Source organism: Capra hircus, chromosome 8 (assembly GCF_001704415.2).
Source record: "Capra hircus breed San Clemente chromosome 8, ASM170441v1, whole genome shotgun sequence".
NCBI classification, from domain to species: Eukaryota; Metazoa; Chordata; class Mammalia; order Artiodactyla; family Bovidae; genus Capra; species Capra hircus.
Window position 1 is genome coordinate 758858 of NC_030815.1, and position 19062 is coordinate 777919.

The window sequence follows — 19062 nt, forward strand, 5'->3', positions numbered from 1 at the left end:
AGGGTCACTGGTCCAGCGAGACTCCAGGAGAAGTTGTGCCATGGTCCAGGGCTGAGCACATGTACACACATATACTGATCCACACATGAGTGATCATGGTGACTTAAGAGTAAACTACTGATAGTTTCCTTCAATTTATGTGTATTTTTGAAAGTAGTAACTTCTTAAGACCTAGATTTTATTACATTCTTGGTAAGAACTACTTAGAAAACAGGACTGATCCCTGCATCTTTTGGTTTGGAACACCGTGAAAAACTGCTGAGACACTTAGGGTCTTGTGAACTAAGAAAGTCTGCTTTAATGTCTGGGGAGTGAGGGAAAGTCTTGAAGCAGGAGACAGAAGGACCATGTCACTCTGAGGACCTGAGACCTGCCTCCGCCCCCCGACCCATTACCCTAGCCCTGGGAAGGCCGGCTGGGCCGAGGTGCTGGGGCTCCTCCCTGGGCAATTGGAACACCCTGAAAGAAGAAAAACCCTCCCGTGACAATCCAGGAGTTTCTCCAACACAGAAGCAGCTACGGGAAGGCCCAGGTGCCCAGTGCTCTCTGCTGCTCCGAGCTTCACACAGCTCAGAACCATGAGGATGGGAAGAGATCAAAGCCGCATGGAGAAACTGCCCTCTGGGATGGTACGGAAAAGCAGGATCAGCTCCCCAGAATGCAGCGTGGAGGCAGCAGACGCACTAAGAGAAATCGTGAAACAGCACCGCTATCGTCAGAGAGAGAAGAGAATCGGCGCATCCAGGAAGCAAAACTAAAGATACAAGAGCTGGGAGGAGGGGAGGGTGTTCAGAAAATGAGGAGTTCGTGGAATAATGAAAAGACTAGGAACAGAAACAAAAGCTGGGAAAATGTCTGACAAAGGAGGAGGAAAAGACAGGAGGGATGTAAGAGAGGAAAGGAATGAAAATCAGACGGTAGAGACCCGCCCGGGTGGACTGCACATTCGCAACTAGGATTCCAGGAGGCGAGGACGAAGGGGAGGGATTATCAGCGAGATACTATGTTTATTCCCCAAACTGGAGGCAGTCAGTGTCCAGACTGAAGGGGCCCTGAGCGCACAATGTGCCTAGACACACTGATGGCCACGCATCGTGTGAAGTCACAGGCCCACAGCAGTACGTGGATCAGAGAGCCCGGGGCTCTGAGCGGGCTCACAGCACACAGAGGTGAGGCAGGCCTTCCACGTGCTGCTGTGATGTGACGTCCAGCGCAGAGCCGGACCCCTGGCGAGCCTCTGGCTCCACGCAGAGCAGCACTCGGGATCTGTCAGACTTGCATGCAAGGACTGCCCCGCACCACCTGTCTGCAGGCTGTGCTCCTGGCGGCGAGAAAGCTCACCGGCCGGAGCGAGGTGCAGGGCAGGAAGGAGTGTGGCAGCAAAGGCGAGCAGAGCTGGGGGCACCCACAGGGCACGGCCACGTTGGGGTGTGACGAGGGCAGACACAGTGCGGCGTTCCCCACTCAGAGCTCAGGGCCAGCGCCCGTCTCCTGCTCTGACGACAGATGATGGGGGAGGCTGGTGAACTGACCCCAGGTCGCATCTCTGCTTGGCCTGACCCCCATCCGTGCCTGCAGAATCAGCTGGGAGCACACGTGTACCTGCTTGTGGACGTGCTCTGATCTGACCCAGAGCTGAGAGCAGAAAGTCGGCCGGGTTAAACTTCAAAGCGGTCACGTGACAGACGCAGACCCCCGCCAGGTCTTCTGGCCAGCTGTCCCGCTCCTGCCCGTGCTCAGCCCCTCCACACAAGCCGCCACCCAGCCAGGAGCCCCAGATTTCCCAGGAGACCCTGTGGCCTTGACCACTCGGGACCCCTGTGTGCTTCGGTAAACACCTGGGGAAGCTCAAGTTTTTTCTGACAGTGGCAAGTTGGCCTTTTCTTTACATGACGAGATAAATGCTTGTGCTCAGTCTTGTCTGACTTTTTCAGGTGCCATGGACTGGGACCCCCACAGACTCCTCTGTCCATAGGATTTTCTCAGCGAGAATACTGGAGTGGGTTGCCATTTTCTTCTCCAAAATGCTTGTTAGTCAGCATTTAAAAACTAAGTGAAGTCAGAGAAAAATAAGTATCATATGACGTCACTCATGTGAAATCTAAAATAATGATGAAAATGAACTTATTTGCATAACAGAAATAGTCACAGATGTAGAAAACAAGCTTACGGTTACCAAAGGAGAAGGAGGCTAGGAAGGGATAAGTTGGGAGATTGGGGCTGACATGCACACACCACTATATGTAAGGTAGGTAACCGTCACAGACCTACTGGGTAGCATGGGGAGCTCTGCTCGGTGCTGCAGCAGCTTATGTGGGAAATGATCTAACGGAAGGGGGAGTATGTGCATGTGTAGCTGACTCACTCTACTGGACCCCTGAAACTGACACAACATGCTGACCGACGACACTCCAATCAAAATAAATCACAAAGTGAAACTAAAGGGCACACTCCTGAAGGAACTAGAGATATGCGGTAAACATACAGGGAAATTGAACGGAAAGGAAGATTCAGCGGGGGTGGGTGTTGGGGAGCATTTCTAAAGAACTGGTCATCTTTCTTTTCTTAGATTTATTGATGAGTCTGCTGGGGTTCATCTCATTGTTACTCCCTAATCTATGCATTTTTATTTTTTAAATTTTTTTATTGAAGTGTAGTTGATTTATAATGTTAGTTTTTGCGGTATGTTAAAGTGATCCAGTTTCATATACATATATATCTGTTCTTTTCATATTCTTTTCCATTATGATTTATCACAGGAAGTCCTTTAAACAATGTATGTGTCTTATAGTTGATTCAGTCTTAAACACTGAATCGCATCTTGCCAACTTTAGTCCAGAGTCCTTTTTATTATTATTATTAATAGTTATGTTAGCCAAATTATGTGGTTTGGAAGGTAAAAGCTGCATTTTATTTTTAGTTAGGCTGGACCCCAAAGGGGGGGAAAAAAAAGGCCTGTGAAGGAAGACATTTGTGATGACATCCCCCAGTTACCCAGAGGATCCAGTAATATAATCCATGCTGCTTCCTCATTTTATGTTTCTGCGAACAAAATGGTTTTGTTTGTATTTGATGAAGAGTTAAGCATGCCCAAGAAGTTGAATGAAATATGAGATTAACCTCTGACAGGTAGTTATGTGATTAAGTAACTTTTAAGTAATGGTAAAAAAGGCAGAATTTACCATCAGCAAAAAGATTTCTGATTTAGTAAGTTGTTATATGTCTTCAAATCAAAGCTTTCCAGTTAGGAAAACTGGATCCAAATAGATCATAATTAGAGTCATTAGTAAGTTTAAACTTTTCCGTTTTTTAAAAGGACAGTTTTTAATACAAGCAAATGAGCCTCTGTCTTTGAGACAAACAGTCATTTCCTAATTCCCATCCCTCACCAAAGTGTACTTCGCAGACGTCTTACGGTCTTTGTTCGAAGACCCTCCCGGGAGAGAACTGGGTGCAGCAGCCGGGCTCGTGCCCTGTCTTCCTGGCTTTCTTCTTCCCTTAATGTCGGAAGCGTACAAGCCAAGGTGCTGCTTTCTCAGCAAAACATGAGCCCGTTGTCACTTTCGGATGCAATTTTCCAAGAGAAGCAAGGCTGAACAACTTTTGGACAACTTTTTTGGACTAAAGCTTTATCGTGTAAAAGTCCCTGAGACGTGGCAATGTCTGAAGATAACCCAAAGAACGTGCTCGTGCTTTTTTATTCTGACTTTTTTGTTTTGTATGTAAACCGTCCAGTCGGTCATCAGCTCTATGCATGAACATACCTCATTTTATGTGGGAGAAGTGTTCCTGAGAATTTCTGGAAAATGAAGTTTGTTGAGTCAGATTTGAAACACGAAGCCTTTTCGTTCTCTGAAGGGTCCTCTGGGTGAGAAGGGGCAGCTGTATAAACAAGCTGGGGCTTTCTTAAAATGGCATGACTTTAAAAAAAAATCACAAAATTGTAGATAACATAAGAAGGTACTCTGAGAGTTGACGAGGTCATTGCTCCCAGATCAATTTCTCTCATCCCTGCTAGGTAAGATTTTATACTGATATAAAAGGTACGTTTACAGCACAGCACTGTATGAACTGTAACCACTGTGCTTGCAAGGAAAGCTTCTCAGGCATTTCTCTGTCTCCAGAAGCTCCATCTTCCAGGACAGTGCAATGGGGAGGGGCGCATGGGTGCCCAGCAGCAAATGCTGCTGAGCCCACCTCCCAGAGAATGGCCAGGACAGGGTGGAGGGTGGGGGGTTTTCCCCAAATCCCCGTATACTGGGCTGTCCATCTCTTCTCCTACCGGCAGAGCCATGTGACAGTGCCCTTGGGGCTGGACTGGCATCCTTGCAGTGTGTCTGGCACCTGGAGGACACAGAGCCCACCTGCTCGTGCAGGTGGGTTTGCAGTAAGCTACTCGGACAGTGAGAGTAATTCGGATGTTCAGATCCAAGAAACTCCCCCTTTCCCACCTTTCACAGCTTCATTTCCGTTGAGTTCCCCATCTCCTGGATGAGGAGCAAACGCAGAACACCTAAAGGCCTTGTGCTGAGGAGCTCCTGGGAGGCAGGGCGTGACCTTCCGCGTCTTGGCCTCAATGTTAACTAACTGTGACTTTGGGAGGATCCCTTGGGACCTTGCCCAAAGGAATGAGCAATTTGAACTAGTCCTTGTAGGCCAGATTTATTGGTTCAGTTTACAAATCTCCAGTCCCTGATGCACTTCCGGATAAACCTGACTTTCTCCAGGGTTTGTCTTACGTGACTCCCCCGCCCCCCACTGGAATTGTTTCTAGCTTCGTGTCTTTCTTGTCGGTGGGGAGCCTGGAAGCGCAGTGCAGTCGGGACACACAGGGCACCCTCCCCCTGCTCCCTGTCACCCTCCCGTTCTGGCCGCTGAGCCTTGGCATCAGTGATGGTTGTGTGCTATAAACGCTCTCAAGCCTTTCCCTGAAAACCCTTTCCTAATACCCCAAACAGCTCCATCTCACAGGATTCCTTGGTTTTTGAGCCAGAACTCAGGTAAGCCCCCTAGGGCAGTGTTTTTAAACTGTGGATCATGACTTAAGAAACCAGATGGCAACCCCCCATTCATTTAAAACAAACTAGAAGAGAAAATGCATAGTGCCCAGCATTTTCCCACTATTGGTAGCGCAGGAAGTCTTCAATGATACCATTATCTCAAAAAGGGAAAATGATTTTGTTTGTTGAAAGAAAACCGTACATTATTAAGAACTCGGCATATCTTGTGATTGAAGTCAAAGTCAACAAGCTCTCTTGAGATGCAAATGAAGACATACTCTCATTTTATTTACTGTTCTATTGGTCTACTTTTTATTTACTTCTTTTTCGTTTTCTCTGTGTTGGATCTCTGTTGGACTTTTCTCTAGCAGCATTGACGGTGGGGTGGCAGGATCCTGCGCTCTAGCTGCAGTGCTCAGGTTTCTCATTGCAGGGACTCCTCTTATTTCCGAGGATGGCCTCTAGAGCAGTTGGGATTCAGCATTTGTGGTCCCCAGGCTTGAGAGCACAGGCTGAATAGTTGGGACACACAGGCTTGATCGAACCCATGTCTCCTGGACTGGCAGGCAGGTCCTTTACCACGGAGCCGCAAGGAGGCCGTAACTGGCCTACGTTTGCCTTTCCTACTTCTGTTGGTGTGGGAAAGTTGAGAGATGTCATTCTAATAAATAGCAGTGTTGTTATTGTAAGATCAGTTCAGTTCAGTCGCTCAGTCATGTCCAACTCTTTGCGACCCCATGAATCGCAGCACGCCAGGCCTCCCTGTCCATCACCAACTCCTGGAGTTCACTCAGACTCATGTCCTTCGAGTCGGTGATGCCATCCAGCCATCTCATCCTTGGTCGTCCCCTTCTCCTCCTGCCCCCAATCCCTCCCAGCATCAGAGTCTTTTCCAATGAGTCAACTCTTCGCATGAGGTGGCCAAAGTACTGGAGTTTCAGCTTTAGCATCATTCCTTCCAAAGAAATCCCAGGGCTGATCTCCTTCAGAATGGACTGGTTGGATCTCCTTGCAGTCCAAGGGACTCTCAAGTCTTCTCCAACACCACAGTTCAAAAGCATCAATTCTTCGGTGCTCAGCCTTCTTCACAGTCCAACTCTCACATCCATACTTGGAAAAACTGGAAAAACCATGGCCTTGACTAGACAGACCTTTGTTGGCAAAGTAATGTCTCTGCTTTTGAATATACTATCTAGATTGCTCATAACTTTCCTTCCAAAGAGCAAGTGTCTTTTAATTTCATGGCTGCAATCACCATCTGCAGTGATTTTGGAGCCCAAAAAAATAAAGTCTGACACTGTTTCCACTGTTTCCCCATCTATTTCCCATGAAGTAATGGGACTGGATGCCATGATCTTCGTTTTCTGAATGTTGAGCTTTAAGCCAACTTTTCCACTCTCCTCTTTCACTTTCATCAAGAGGCTTTTTAGTTCCTCTTCACTTTCTGCCATAAGGGTGGTGTCATCTGCATATCGGAGGTTATTGATATTTCTCCTGGCAATCTTGATTCCAGCTTGTGCTTCTTCCAGTCCAGCGTTTCTCATGATGTACTCTGCATATAAGTTAAATAAGCAGGGTGACAGTATACAGCGTTGACGTACTTCTTTTCCTATTTGGAACCAGTCTCAGTACTTCTTATAAACCCACTGTGTTTACAGCATAAATTGTTTTGAGGCCAGTTTGCTAATCTCATGCCTGATGGTTTACTCCAGGGGAGATGCCTTACTCTGAACTCTGAGAAGCATGCCATCAGGGCTGTCAGAGGCAGGGAAGCGTGGCCCCCATCCAGGTCTGCCAGCTCTTGCTACAAGGCCCAGGGGCGCAGACACCAGTGCTTCCATGTGGCGACCACTGTGTGGCGCCTGACTCTGTGGTTCAGCCGTTTGCAGCTCTGTGGTCCACGCCGGGCTTGGCCCCCACCCCATGGGCGCACGTGGTGGGCGTGGCCAGCCTCCGGGGTAGCTGGGATGAGCCAGTGGTCTTGGGTGATGGGCAGTAGCCCATCTCAGCTTGGGGGACCCTGAGTTCCAGGTCACCAAGGGTCCATCAGGGCTCGCAGAGATGGAGCAGAGGGACAGGGCCCCTGAGACTTTCGCTCCAAAGGGACATCATTCCCACCACCCCCAGGTTAAAGCAGTTGCCAGGCCAGCTGAATCTCAGGACTGGGACAGAGCCCAGTGCAGGGGGGCCTGGGTGTTGGAGGGGAACCCCCAAGTCCCAGGACTGAGACAGGACTGCAGAGCCCCATGTGGGGGCCTAGGTGTAGGAGGGGAACCCCCAGATCCCAGGACTGAGGCAGGACTGCAGAGCCTGGTGTGTGTGTGGGGGACTGGGTGTAGGAGGGGAACCCTCAGATCCTAGGGCTGGGACAGGACTACAGACCCCATATGGGGGGGGCCTGGGTGTCGGAGGGGAACCCCCAGATCCCAGGCTGAGACAGGACTGCAGAGCCCAGTGCCCAGGGCCTGGGTGTCGGAGGGGAACCCCCAGATCCCAGGCTGAGACAGGACTGCAGAGCCCAGTGCCCAGGGCCTGGGTGTCGGAGGGGAACCCCCAGATCCCAGGCTGAGACAGGACTGCAGAACCCAGTGCCCAGGGCCTGGGTGTCGGAGGGGAACCCCCAGATCCCAGGCTGAGACAGGACTGCAGAGCCCAGGGCCTGGGTGTCGGAGGGGAACCCCCAGATCCCAGGCTGAGACAGGACTGCAGAACCCAGTGCCCAGGGCCTGGGTGTAGGAGGGGAACCCCCAGATCCCAGGCTGAGACAGGACTGCAGAACCCAGTGCCCAGGGCCTGGGTGTAGGAGGGGAACCCCCTGATCCCAGGCTGAGACAGGACTGCAGAGCCCAGGGCCTGTGTCGGAGGGGAACCCCCGATCCCAGGCCTGGGACAGGACTGCAGAGCCTGGTGTGGGGGGTGCCTGGGCTTGGGTGTCGGAGGAGCAGCCCCAGCCATTCCTACGAACAATCCACAGCACAGTCTCACGTATTCCACATGATGTGGGATTAATCAGTGTCTGTGGGAATCAGAAATACACAAGGTTTCTTAACATTTACCAACACAGCCATCCTGTGTCACTGATGCAACATAGACAGTCACTCCATGTAATAATAGTTAACAGACTCCCCAAATGACAATGCATATTGTGCATACATTGATTAACTAGGAATAGCTACTACACTCTACATTAAGCTTCTTTTCAGCGAAACCACCGACAGTTCCTTATGACGCAGCAGTCACCCTAAGTCACCAGGCAGTGCCCGAAGTGTAGTGCGTATCTCGTCACAACCATAGATGGTCATGAGAGTGAAGTCTGGAGTCCGACTTGGTTCAAATTCTGATTTTGCCGCTCATGAACTGTGTGACTTTGGGTAAATCAGTTAGTCTTGCCGTGCTTCAGCTTTCCTATCTGTAAAACAGGTTAATCATAGGAAATGTAACTTGCAAGGTTGGCATGAGGGTTAAATCTAAACTCATGTCTGTTCAGTGCTAATAGTGGTGCCTCGTGCTGGAGAAGGGTTTCTGTAACTGAACTGTTGTGATGGTTACCAGCATCGACCCTCATGACAGCCCTGTGATGGATGATTTATGAGTCATGATCCATACAAGACCCAGAAGGTACATTCTCTTACTGTCTCCATCTTTAGGTGAGAGGTGAACCAGAGTCACAAAGGCACCATGTGGCAAGACCCTCATTCGTGCCCTGGTCTCTGGTCCCAGAGTCTGTGCTTCTCACCCCACGGAAGACAGCCACGCTGTGTAACAGTAGCTTCCAGAGTAACTGTCTGCAGTCAAACATTTCCCCGTTATGTTCTCTTTTCCCCATTGTTAGCTGCTCAGAGAAGCTTGATGTCCCCAGTAAGGGCTTCAGTTGAGCAGCTCTTTTGTTATTGAGAAATTTCATGAGCATCAGCCAAACTAGGCAGGGCTGGCGTCTCCCACATACCGAGCGTACGGGCACACACTCTGCAAACCTCCTGTGTGCTCATCGCAGTACCCTCACGAGGAGCACATTATCCCTGTTATATAGGCGAAGAAGCCAAGACTGATGAAGACAGAGCTTAGCCACAATCACCAAGAATCTGTCTAACTCCAGAGCTTTGCCACCAGGTTGAACAGCTAAATTAAATGTCAAGAGATTGCACTGTGAATACTTCGTGAAGTGACCCCATGATAACTACTACTGAATTTGCTTGGGTTAGAAGTCAGAAGTCTGGCTTCTTTGGAGCAACCCTGTGGGTGCCCTCTGATGAGTGACTCGGTTCTCTTCCTTCCAGAGGAGATCTGCACCCTGGTTATCGCAGAGACATTCCCCGAGGACGCTGGCATCTTCACCTGCTCGGCCAGCAATGATTACGGCTCAGCAGCCAGCACTGCCCAGCTGGTGGTCACCTCAGGTACGCCAGGTCCCCACTGCAGAAAGGACCACCCAGAGGACCGCCTAGCCTCCAGGAGTCATGCTAAGAATCCGTGCTTCATCACAAAACAGAAGGCTGGGGTGGGGGGCGCTGGGAGGCCAGGGGCGGGGTGGGCTGGGGACCGGGGTTGGGCAGTGGGAAACAAGAGCTGAAAACACAGGGTGACGATAGTGTGGTGGGAGAACGCACATAGGCAGCTATTTCGGGTGTGTGTTCTCTGTCTTGGGAACAATGGAGCTGGCTGCCCGCGTCCTCCTGCCTACCGGTATGACGCGGGGATTGGGAGGCACCAGGGCGAGTCAGTCACTGTTTAACCCTGCTCAGTAGGCCCAGAGAAGCAGCAGAGATCGTAGAAACCAGATTTCACTGGGAGCTGAGTCCTCCCAAACACTCAAGCAGCACGTTTTATTGTTCAAACCAACCTCTGAGAATGTCGGGGCATTTTTGTAAACTCAGAAACTTAGCACTTAGGGAAAGCGTGAAACCATTCTTTTCCTCTGTTTCTTTGACCTTTAGTTAACTGTTTTCTGGGGCTTCCCTCATGGCTCAGTAGTAAAGAAGCTGCCTGCAATGCAGGAGACATGGGTTTAATCCCTGGGTGGGAAAGATTCCCTGGGGAAGGGAATAACAACCCACTCCAGTATTCGTGCCTGGAGAATTCCATGAATAGACGAGCCTGGTGGGCTACAGTCCATGGGGTCACAAAAGAGTCAAACATGAGTATTCTGCTATTATTAACTGGCCTTAGTTGGATTTTATGGCGATATTTCTGTTGTTTATTTTACAACAGTTATAAAATACCTCTTTGACCAAGGCGGCACCTAGCACCGCGGTCAGGAGGCAGTCGTCAGCTGGAGGTGGACTCAACAATGCTCTGAAAGTTTCAAAGGGATTTCTCTGGAAGCCAGCAAGCTGGTTGGTAGGGGGCGGCAGAGACACAGACAAACCAGTTTAGGGCGGTGGGAGGGATTCCTGATTCTTCATCCTCAGTAAGAAAGGAGCTGTAAAGTTCTCCTTCACAGGGCTCCGCCGGCAGGACTGAGGACTCTGTTAACAGGAGGCTCCAGGGTTGTGATCGGAGCCACAGAGAGGGCCCAGTATTTGATTTGGGGTTGAAGATGGTCCCAGCGAATGGCCCCAGCACAGGTGCAGTGCTCTGACCATGAAGCCAAAGCTCCGCTCCACGTCTGTGTGACTGAGATTAGCAAGTAGTATTTCCCATTTTTCTCAGGGGTAAACCTACTCTCGGCCAAACGTGATCAAGAGCTGTTTTCAAGCTTTCTGCTCACCCCAGGGAGCATCCTCAGGACACTGCAGAAGCCCTGCTGGGTGCTGGGCGGGGCACAGGGTCCTCGGAAGACACACCGTTGTGTCAGGATGCTCTCCGTTCTCCACTGAGAGTAATGAGCAGTGTGTTCTGCACTGAGTCACAGCTGCAGCGGTCCTCTGAATGGGAAATAATTCCCTATGAGGTCGTAAGACATTTCCCCAAGAGCCTCGCTTGGCTTTAGGACAGACGAGTGAAGGAGTGAGTTCCCACTGCTCAGCACAGAGAACCTCTGTAGCCTGAGCTAAGCTCAGCAAAGCACGGGTAGGGTGTTCTGGGCTGAAACAGACAGGACGAAGTGGCGTCCGTTGACAGTGTTTGTGTGGTCTTTTTCTCTTTTAAATTTATTTAAAGTGAAGTTGCTCAGTCCCACTCTTTGCGACCCCATGGACTGTAGCCTACCAGGCTCCTCAGTCCATGGAATTTTCCAGGCAAGAGTACTGGAGTGGGTTGCCATTTCCTTCTCCAGAGGGATTTTCCCGACCCAGGGGTTGAACCCGGGTCTCCGCATTGTGGGCAGACGCTTTACCATCTGAGCCACCAGGGAAGCCCAGATTTATCTAATTGGAGGATAACTGCTTTACAGTATTGTGGTGGTTTTTGCCATACACTGACCTGAATCAGCCACTGGTGCACATGTGTCCCCCCAATCCTGAACCCCCTCCCACCTCTGTCCCCACCCTGTCCCCCAGGGTTGTCCCAGTGCACCAGCTTTGAGTGCCCTGCTTCACGCATCAAACTTGCACTGGTCATCTACTTTCCATATGATAATATACATGTTTCAATGCTATTCTCTCAAATCATCCCACGCTTGCCTTTTCTTACAGAGTCCAAAAGACTGTTCTTTACATCTCTGTCTCTTTTGCTGCCTTGCATATACGATCGTCATTACCAGTAATCTGTTGCCATCTTTTTTTAGCTCCTGTTTGAAATTTGTTAATAACCTGGTAACTGGGGTCCCACTTGTGAGCCACCTGGGAGGTGAAGTCCAGCCTGCCCCGCCCCGCCCCGCCGCCACCGCCTCCGGCACTGTCCCGCAGCAGCCCCGCCGGGCTCCAGGCTGTGGGTGGTGTGGGAAGGGGCTGGCCCCTCTCACTGAGTCCCCTCCTCTCCCTCCTTCAGCCAGCACAGACACCTGCGGCTACGACTCGGCAGGAGAGTCCGGCAGTGGCCACTTTCCGCCGCCCTCTCCCCTATGGGAGGCGAGCCCCTTCGAGCTGGTGGCGCAGAAGCCGGCGGACGCCCCACCCGAGAGCGGCCCCGAGTCGGGGCTGAGCTCTGCTTCCGACAGGGAAGCCACCCGTGTGCACCCTACGCGCGGAGTGAACGGAGTGGTGAACGGCCGAGCCGACGGCGGCTCCGCTCTCCCCAGCCCGTCCGCCCTGCTGTCCCCCGTGAAGGAGCCCCCGCCTCTGCTCGCCAAGCCCAAGCTGTGAGTACCTCTGCCGCACGTCCAAGGTCCGGCCTCTTCCAGGGGCCCAGGGGCCAGACCTCCCCCCGGGCAAGGCCTCCTGCAGGCAGGTGTCCCGGCTGTGTGACCTTGCTACTCAATGGGGCCCCCGAAATGTAAAAAACACCCCAAAGCAGAGAAGTACGTGAGAGGCTTGGTTCAACCTGCCTTTTGCTAAAAAACCATAGCTTGTTTCAGCTGCGAAGGTGTCCTGCCCGGGGCAGAGGTGTCTTCAGAAGGTGGGGAAGGGCCTGCTGAGAGCTGGCCTGTGAAAATCACTGCCACTGTCTTAAGTGAAGGAGTCGGTGAGGAAACCTGACTAAGCACGGAGCCTGTGGCTGAAGAGGGAGGTTCCAGGTGTGGCAGGCTGCTGGAGGGGTGGAGGGAGGGTGCCTCTCCCAGCCCAAGCTGCTGGGTGCAGGGTTCCACGAAAGGCATGCTTCCACCCACACCACCTTCCTGCTTGGTTCCCACTGTTAAAAAGGATGGTGATGCGTGTATGCGCGGTTTGCGCTGGTGCCACCGGGGAGGGTGGTGGTGAACCCGTTACAGTGTCAGTTAAAGGATCCCTCTGAGCAGAGCGGAGCTGAGTCCCTGCCCTGATGGAGGTCGGCGGGAGTCCTATCACTGAGGCCGTGTTTCCGTGGGGATGGACTCCGCAGGGCCTGTGCTCCCCTCGCTGTCTGGCGGAGGGGTATGCTGTGGGGCTGGAAGGCAGTCTCAGGACAGGAGTGACTGCTTCCTCCCCCTGCCTGTGGCTCGTTGTGGGAACAGGCCAGTTTTCAGATTAGGATGGCATCTTACATTCGTTCATCACTGTGTTGTTTACTGGGCAGTTTTGTGGGCATTGTTAGACACTCAAATAACAAATCAGCCAGAGGAGTGCCTGAGTCAACAGATGGGCAGGCACTTCTGTGAAAGGAAACTTCTGCACTGCCCTGTATGGCAGCTTCAGAACTTGCTTTTATTATCTTTGACAATGAACACCTCAGGCTTCCTCCTGTATCTGCCGGGCACGTTTTGTGGGCGGTGGGCTGCTCAGCTGTGTACAGTAGCATGTTCCTCACCTAGACAAAGCCCCCCTGAGATGCGGGACAGGTCTCAGCAGCTCAGAGAGGCCATCTGAAGAGAGGCTTATGCCCCTGTAGCTCCAGCCCACTGAATTAATTGCCTCTGCCGTCTGCTTTTAGCTTTGCACCTAGAGTGTGTATTTGCAGTGCTTTGGATGAAGCAAGGGACCAGCCCTCCTAGGGCAGAGAGGGAAGATGTCCATTGAGAAGACCTGCTGGCTCTCGAGTATAAATCACAGGAGAGCAAACAGAAGGAGCTGCTCACAGGCCTCGCAGCCTCCATATCTCAGGGGTTTCAGCAGCTCTTCAGCTCCGACTCAGCTGTGTGGGGGGATGTCTATAAAAGATGGACGGAACACTTCTGTGGTTATTAAGAGCTACTTGAATGGCTAGGGCACAAGTTTGCGGACTGACATCATGATCTGCTTGCTAGGCAGGCGCTCAGTTTAAAGTCAAGTCCAGGGAAGGTGGATTTCAGTGTCTAAATTCCCTTCATGAGGAAACTGAGGGAAACTTGGTAGCTCAGAAGTCACGTCGCTGGTAGCAGCTTTTGTCCTGCTTTCTGTTTTCAAATCTTTGTGTGTAAGTGTGTCCTTAGAGCATCCATTCATGCTGTCCATGTTGTATGAGTACCTTCCCGTTACTACGGAGGAAATAATAGGTGATTGACTCTGCCAACATATTTATCAATTTTTAAATTTTCTTAGGAATTTTAGCACTTTTTAAAATTTTGGTTTCATCACAAAGCGAGTGCATGCTTGAAGTGGCAGGTCAAACAATATAGGAGTGGTTGAGGGAACCAGTGCCGAGGTCTGGTATGAGGCCTTCCACCCCTTTCTCTGTTATCTGAGAAGGTTGGCTCATTGTTTTAAAGGTTGTATCCATTGATAGGAATGCCGCTGAATGACATCTATAGATAATGTGGAATGATGTCCAGGGTGTCAGTGATTAATGTAACCACTATAAAATTCTTATAATAAGGAAAATTCTTATACATGTCTGTTTCTTTTCATACTTTGGGAAAAAGCGAAATTTTGCATCTTATGATTAGCAGTGGAAAAACTGGTCCACTCGAATCTTTTTTCATCAACCCAGGACTTTACTCCTTTTCATAGAAAAGGAGAGGCTTATATTTGGGGAGTGGGTAGGGAACTTTATGGCATACCATTCATCTGAATCATTTGTAACCAAAAAAATAGGAAACAATTAGGAGGAACTGAAAATAGTAGGAATTTAAATATTTACTCTTATTAAGTGAATCTGAAAAGGGTATTTTATTTGTTAGAGTCCTGAAAAGTGTCATTGTTAGAAGGAAAATCTCTTTGTATTTTTCCTCTCAAATAGCTCAGTAGCAATCATGAGAGGGGGGAAAAAAAAGACTAAAATGAAAAGATAAGAATGTCCTGAATTCCTTTCTGCAGCAAGATTCTAGAACAGAAACCCCCAGCACGGGTGTTGCCGCCCTCCCAGCCCCTGGCTGCGGTCTGCCTCTGCCCTGAGGGTGCACCCCGGCCCAGGGCTGTGGGCTCCCACGTTCACTCCCAAGGAGATGTCCTTGGCTCACACTCTGCCCCTCCGGTGTGAGTTCCCTGGGGTTGAGCATGGCCGTTTAGTGAGTTCCAGGTGCCCACACACCGCACCATAGACCAGAGGGCACTTTCACTGCACCCAGGGAAGCCGTGAGAGGGTCCGAGAGTCTCCGTGTCTGACACGCAGCGTCGTCCCTCGCAGTGCACAGGAGAGAAGTGACGTGCGGCTGAAATCATAGTGCTTATCAGAGCGAAAGAGGAGGGAAGGAAGGTAAACCAGCTTGTGAGCTGCTTGTCATGTTATCGTCCTTGTTCAGGGCCCACCGAATAAGTCTCCAAATGCTGCCTGAAGAGGCAAAATAAATACACCACTCGGTTTGTTCATGGGAAACAAAATCCCGTCTCTTTATTCTTGCCGAAAAGCAGTCCCTGAAAGACACAGGCGTGTGGCATCTCCAGGGACAAACCTGGGGCGACCTCGGGGCCACACTGAGCAGGCGGCAGTGGAGAGCACGGAGAAGCAGGTCCTGTCCGCTCACCAAGCGCACGTCCTGCACCAGGCGCAGAGGCGTGGAAGGAGCGGATGCCGCTGTCAGACCCTGTCACTTCCTGCTTCTTTGATGTTCTTCCTCTTGTGCGGAAGGAGCCGATGAGGCATCCGAGAGGCGAGAGGCGAGGAGAGGACGGGAAGCCGGGGCACGTCCCTGTGCTGGACGCAGGACCGCTCAACGGGGAGCCGGTGCACGCTTGTGAGCCGAGCGCGGGTCCTCCCCCCGCCTCAGAGCCCCCACCTGTGTCTGTGGATGGCGGTGTGACCCTGCAGCGCTCCCTGCTCGGTCACCTGCCCGAGGTGTGGCCGGAGCTTCCTCTGCTTCTCACTGCCCCCCCCTGGCCCCTGCAGGAAGCAGTATCAGGATTCCTACCTGAAAGAGCCAAATGGCTTCTCAGCTGGGCTGCTCCTCGGACCCTTGCGTCTTCCTCCTTGCTGTCGCTCCCACCCTGAGAGCCCCGGTTCTTCCTGCAGCGCTTGTCTTAAAACGGGACAGGCCCTGTAAATGCACTGCAGCTACTGTGTCGCCTGGTCCAGTTCTGGGCTGACATCCGCATGATGAGGAGCAGTGGGGAGAGCAGACAGGAGGAGGAGGGCAGCCTGGACCCTCTCATCAGAGGGTCAGCTGAGCCGGACCTGCCCTGCCTGGAAGCTCCCCATGGTCCCCACCCCACTCCTAGACACGAAATTGGGGCGTGGGGTCCCCTTGCCTGGAGTGTTCACTCCCTGGCATGCCTTTGGGCTGCAGATGGCTGGCTGCCCCCTTTGTTCCCTGTTACCACCTGCCCTGAGGCGTCCCCAGCTGTCCCCATAAACCACACTCTCTGCTGTCCCCACAGCACGGAGCTACTTCTGATCTCTGCTCACTTGCCTGCAGGCTGGTTTGGGTGATGTTTCTCCCATGGGGATGCTTCTTACCGCGGAAGACCTCACTGTCTTCTCACTGCCGTTTTGCTGGGTCCTCGGTCAGGGCCTGACAAACCATAAATGCACAGAAATATTTTGAATGAATGAAATAAGAACAGACCCACAAAGAGCAAGAAGTCTCTCCCGTTTAGAGTGACCTCATTCCTCGGGGTTACTTCTGACCCAGGTACACTATAGGGTCTCTACTCTCTGTCCCCACCAACTACAGAGTTTTCTCACTTGACGGTACTTCCCACTGACCCGCTTGTCCTAGAAGTTGAGTGAATATGAAGGATCAAACTAAAATCCCACTGATGGAGGTACAGTAGAGAAGTACCCAGACATCCAGGGTACTTGATTTGGGAGCCTTTTCACTTCCTCATTTCTTCTGTGTCACCTTTTATGAATATCTGACTTTACAGTGCTATAGAGAACATGAGATGTGTGGAAAAGCGAGGGATCCTTGCACCCTGCTGCCTGCTGGCTGGAGGGCAGGCACACTGCTGCTTCAAGGTGCGTGTTCTTGACGGGTCAGCGCTGTCTGATGTGGACGTCTGCTTACCTTCCAGGGCTGCTGGCTGCTCCTCCCCATCCTGTTTACGTGGGACACGGCCCAGGCCGCAGGTGCAGCCCAGTCAGAACGCTGGAAGTTTTCCTTCCTTTCCCCTTTGCTGACTGGGGTTCAGGATCTCACTCTTGAATTCTGTCACTCTGCCTGTTTGGCTTTAAAACACAAATGGTCTCCTAGGTGCTATCCTAGGTTAAGCCTTACCTGCTAGATCTGAACACACAGAACAGAGAAAATGAGGAAAGCAGTTGGGGGCAAAGTAAGGAACAAAGGTCAAAGAGAGCCCTCTCCCAGTAGGTATGATGAAGTCCTTAAAGATACAGAAATGTCCTAAAAGAAGCTTGAGTCCGTCTTGTGTCTAAAATAGAGTTGGAAGTATTTGCTGATAACACTACGTATATTTGGAAGTTGTTCTCAGCCATCCAGAAGAATGCTTTGTGTTCATCTTAAATATTAGGTGCTTTCCGTCAACGAGTGCGTGATGATGCAATGTCTCTCCAGTGAATCCATCTCATCTTGTCTACGTGCATATGAGGGCCCCTTGAGTGATCACAGAGTGAGCTAGAAAACGTAGTCCCCGCTGCTGCTGCTGCTGCTGCGTCACTTCAGCCGTGTCCGACTCTGTGCAACCCCATAGACCGCAGCCCACCAGGCTCCCCCGTCCCTGGGATTCTCCAGGCAAGAACACTGGAGTGGGCTGCCATTTCCTCCTTCTCCAATGCATGAAAGTAAAAAGAGAAGGTGAAGTCGCTCAGTTGTGGCCGACTCTTAGCGACCCCATGGACTGCAGCCTACCAGGCTCCTCTGTCCATGGGATTTTCCAGGCAGGAGGACTGGAGTGGGGTGCCATTGCCCTCTCCCCCTGCTGGCTAGAGACCTTTTATTTTTAAAGAGGCAGACCTGGCTCAGAGGAAAGACGGAGCCACGTATGAACCACATGCCCAGAGACAGTGCTGTGAATCTGGTGTCCAAATAGTAACAAAAGTGCTGAGCGAAAACTACTAGAAGAGCTCATGTATGAGCTGAATACTAATTTTGTGAAAGAAAAAGAAGTACTATTTCAACAAACTAAATGTGTGTTGTGTGGGGCTCTCTGGCAGTCCAGCAGTTAGGACCCGTGTTTTCACTGCTGAGGGCACTTTTAGTCCTTAGTCAGGGCGCTAAGATCCTGTAGGTCACACAGCTTAGCCAAAAAAATAAGTAAAAGTTCCCACTGTGTGTTAGAAGGAAATACGGCAGATGTTACCAGGAGCTCTCAGGGAGGTGGGCTGCTGAGCACATGATGTTTTCTTGTTCACTTGATTTCCCAACTGATTTTTCAACAACATGAGTTCCTTTATGCTTACAAGTGTTATTTTAAAAGAAAGAAGCCCTGGGACTTTCCTGGTGGTCCAGTGGTTAAGACTCCATGCTTCTAATGCAGGGGCCCAGGTTCTGTCCCTGACTAGGGAGCTGAGATCCCGCATTGCCTTGTGGCATGACCAGAGAAAAAACAAGACAGAGACAGCTTTTTAAAAAATCCAATTTAACAAATTTGTTAACAAAATAAGCCCTTTTGTAGCCTGTCTCTGCCGTCCTCCACCCTCTGTACAGCCTCAGCTCAGTCACCTGGGCTGATCAGCTCTGAGCACAGCTGGAGTCAGGAGGCTGCGGCCTGTGAGCTCCCACCCCACCCCCTGGCCCCCAGCCCTCCGCTCCTCCCAGACGCCGGGGGCTCCTGGACTCCCTGTGGGCTGTGGCCGTGTCCTGGGAGCCCTCCCTGGAGAACACCCTGTGTTCCAGACAGACTCCGTGCGCCACTCACTGTCTGTGCGCCTCTCCTCTGAACCAGCCACACCCCCTTCCTCCAAAGGCGTGTCCCAGGCGTTGGGATAAAAGTGACAGGAGTCAGGCATTTCCATCTTAAAGCCCAGATAAGCCAGATATTTTACAGATCAGCCTTGAGAGGCCAGTCCACACAGGGCCTCGCCCAGAAAGTAGGATGCAACTTCCGGCTCAGAAGCACTGGGGAAGGAGAAGAGACGCGGAAAGGAAGACTGAGGTTCCGAGTCAGGTAACAATACCTGCCAGCAGAGGAAGAGGGGCTGTGGCGAATGGGATGAATAAGAGCCAGCAAGGCTGAGGCCAGCAACGAGAGAGGTCAGGGAGTCCAGGATAGGACTTGTGTGCCTTGTGGAAATGGGGAGAACCCATTGGGATTGGACACTGGCCCATGGCGCCCCCAGGGAGCCTGGTTTCAGGACT

At 51.4% G+C, this 19062-nt stretch overlaps 1 protein-coding gene across 3 annotated transcripts in view; it reads left to right on the forward strand.

Moving 5' to 3' along the window:
- Window positions 1-19062, forward strand: part of PALLD (palladin, cytoskeletal associated protein) — a 382006-nt gene that overhangs the window by 186921 nt on the left and 176023 nt on the right. For all 3 annotated transcript variants that reach the window (XM_018051789.1, XM_018051788.1, XM_018051787.1), the window contains exons 9-10: window positions 9278-9397; window positions 11868-12177. In XM_018051789.1, coding sequence (XP_017907278.1) covers window positions 9278-9397; window positions 11868-12177 — 430 coding nt within the window. The remainder of the gene's footprint in view (window positions 1-9277; window positions 9398-11867; window positions 12178-19062) is intronic.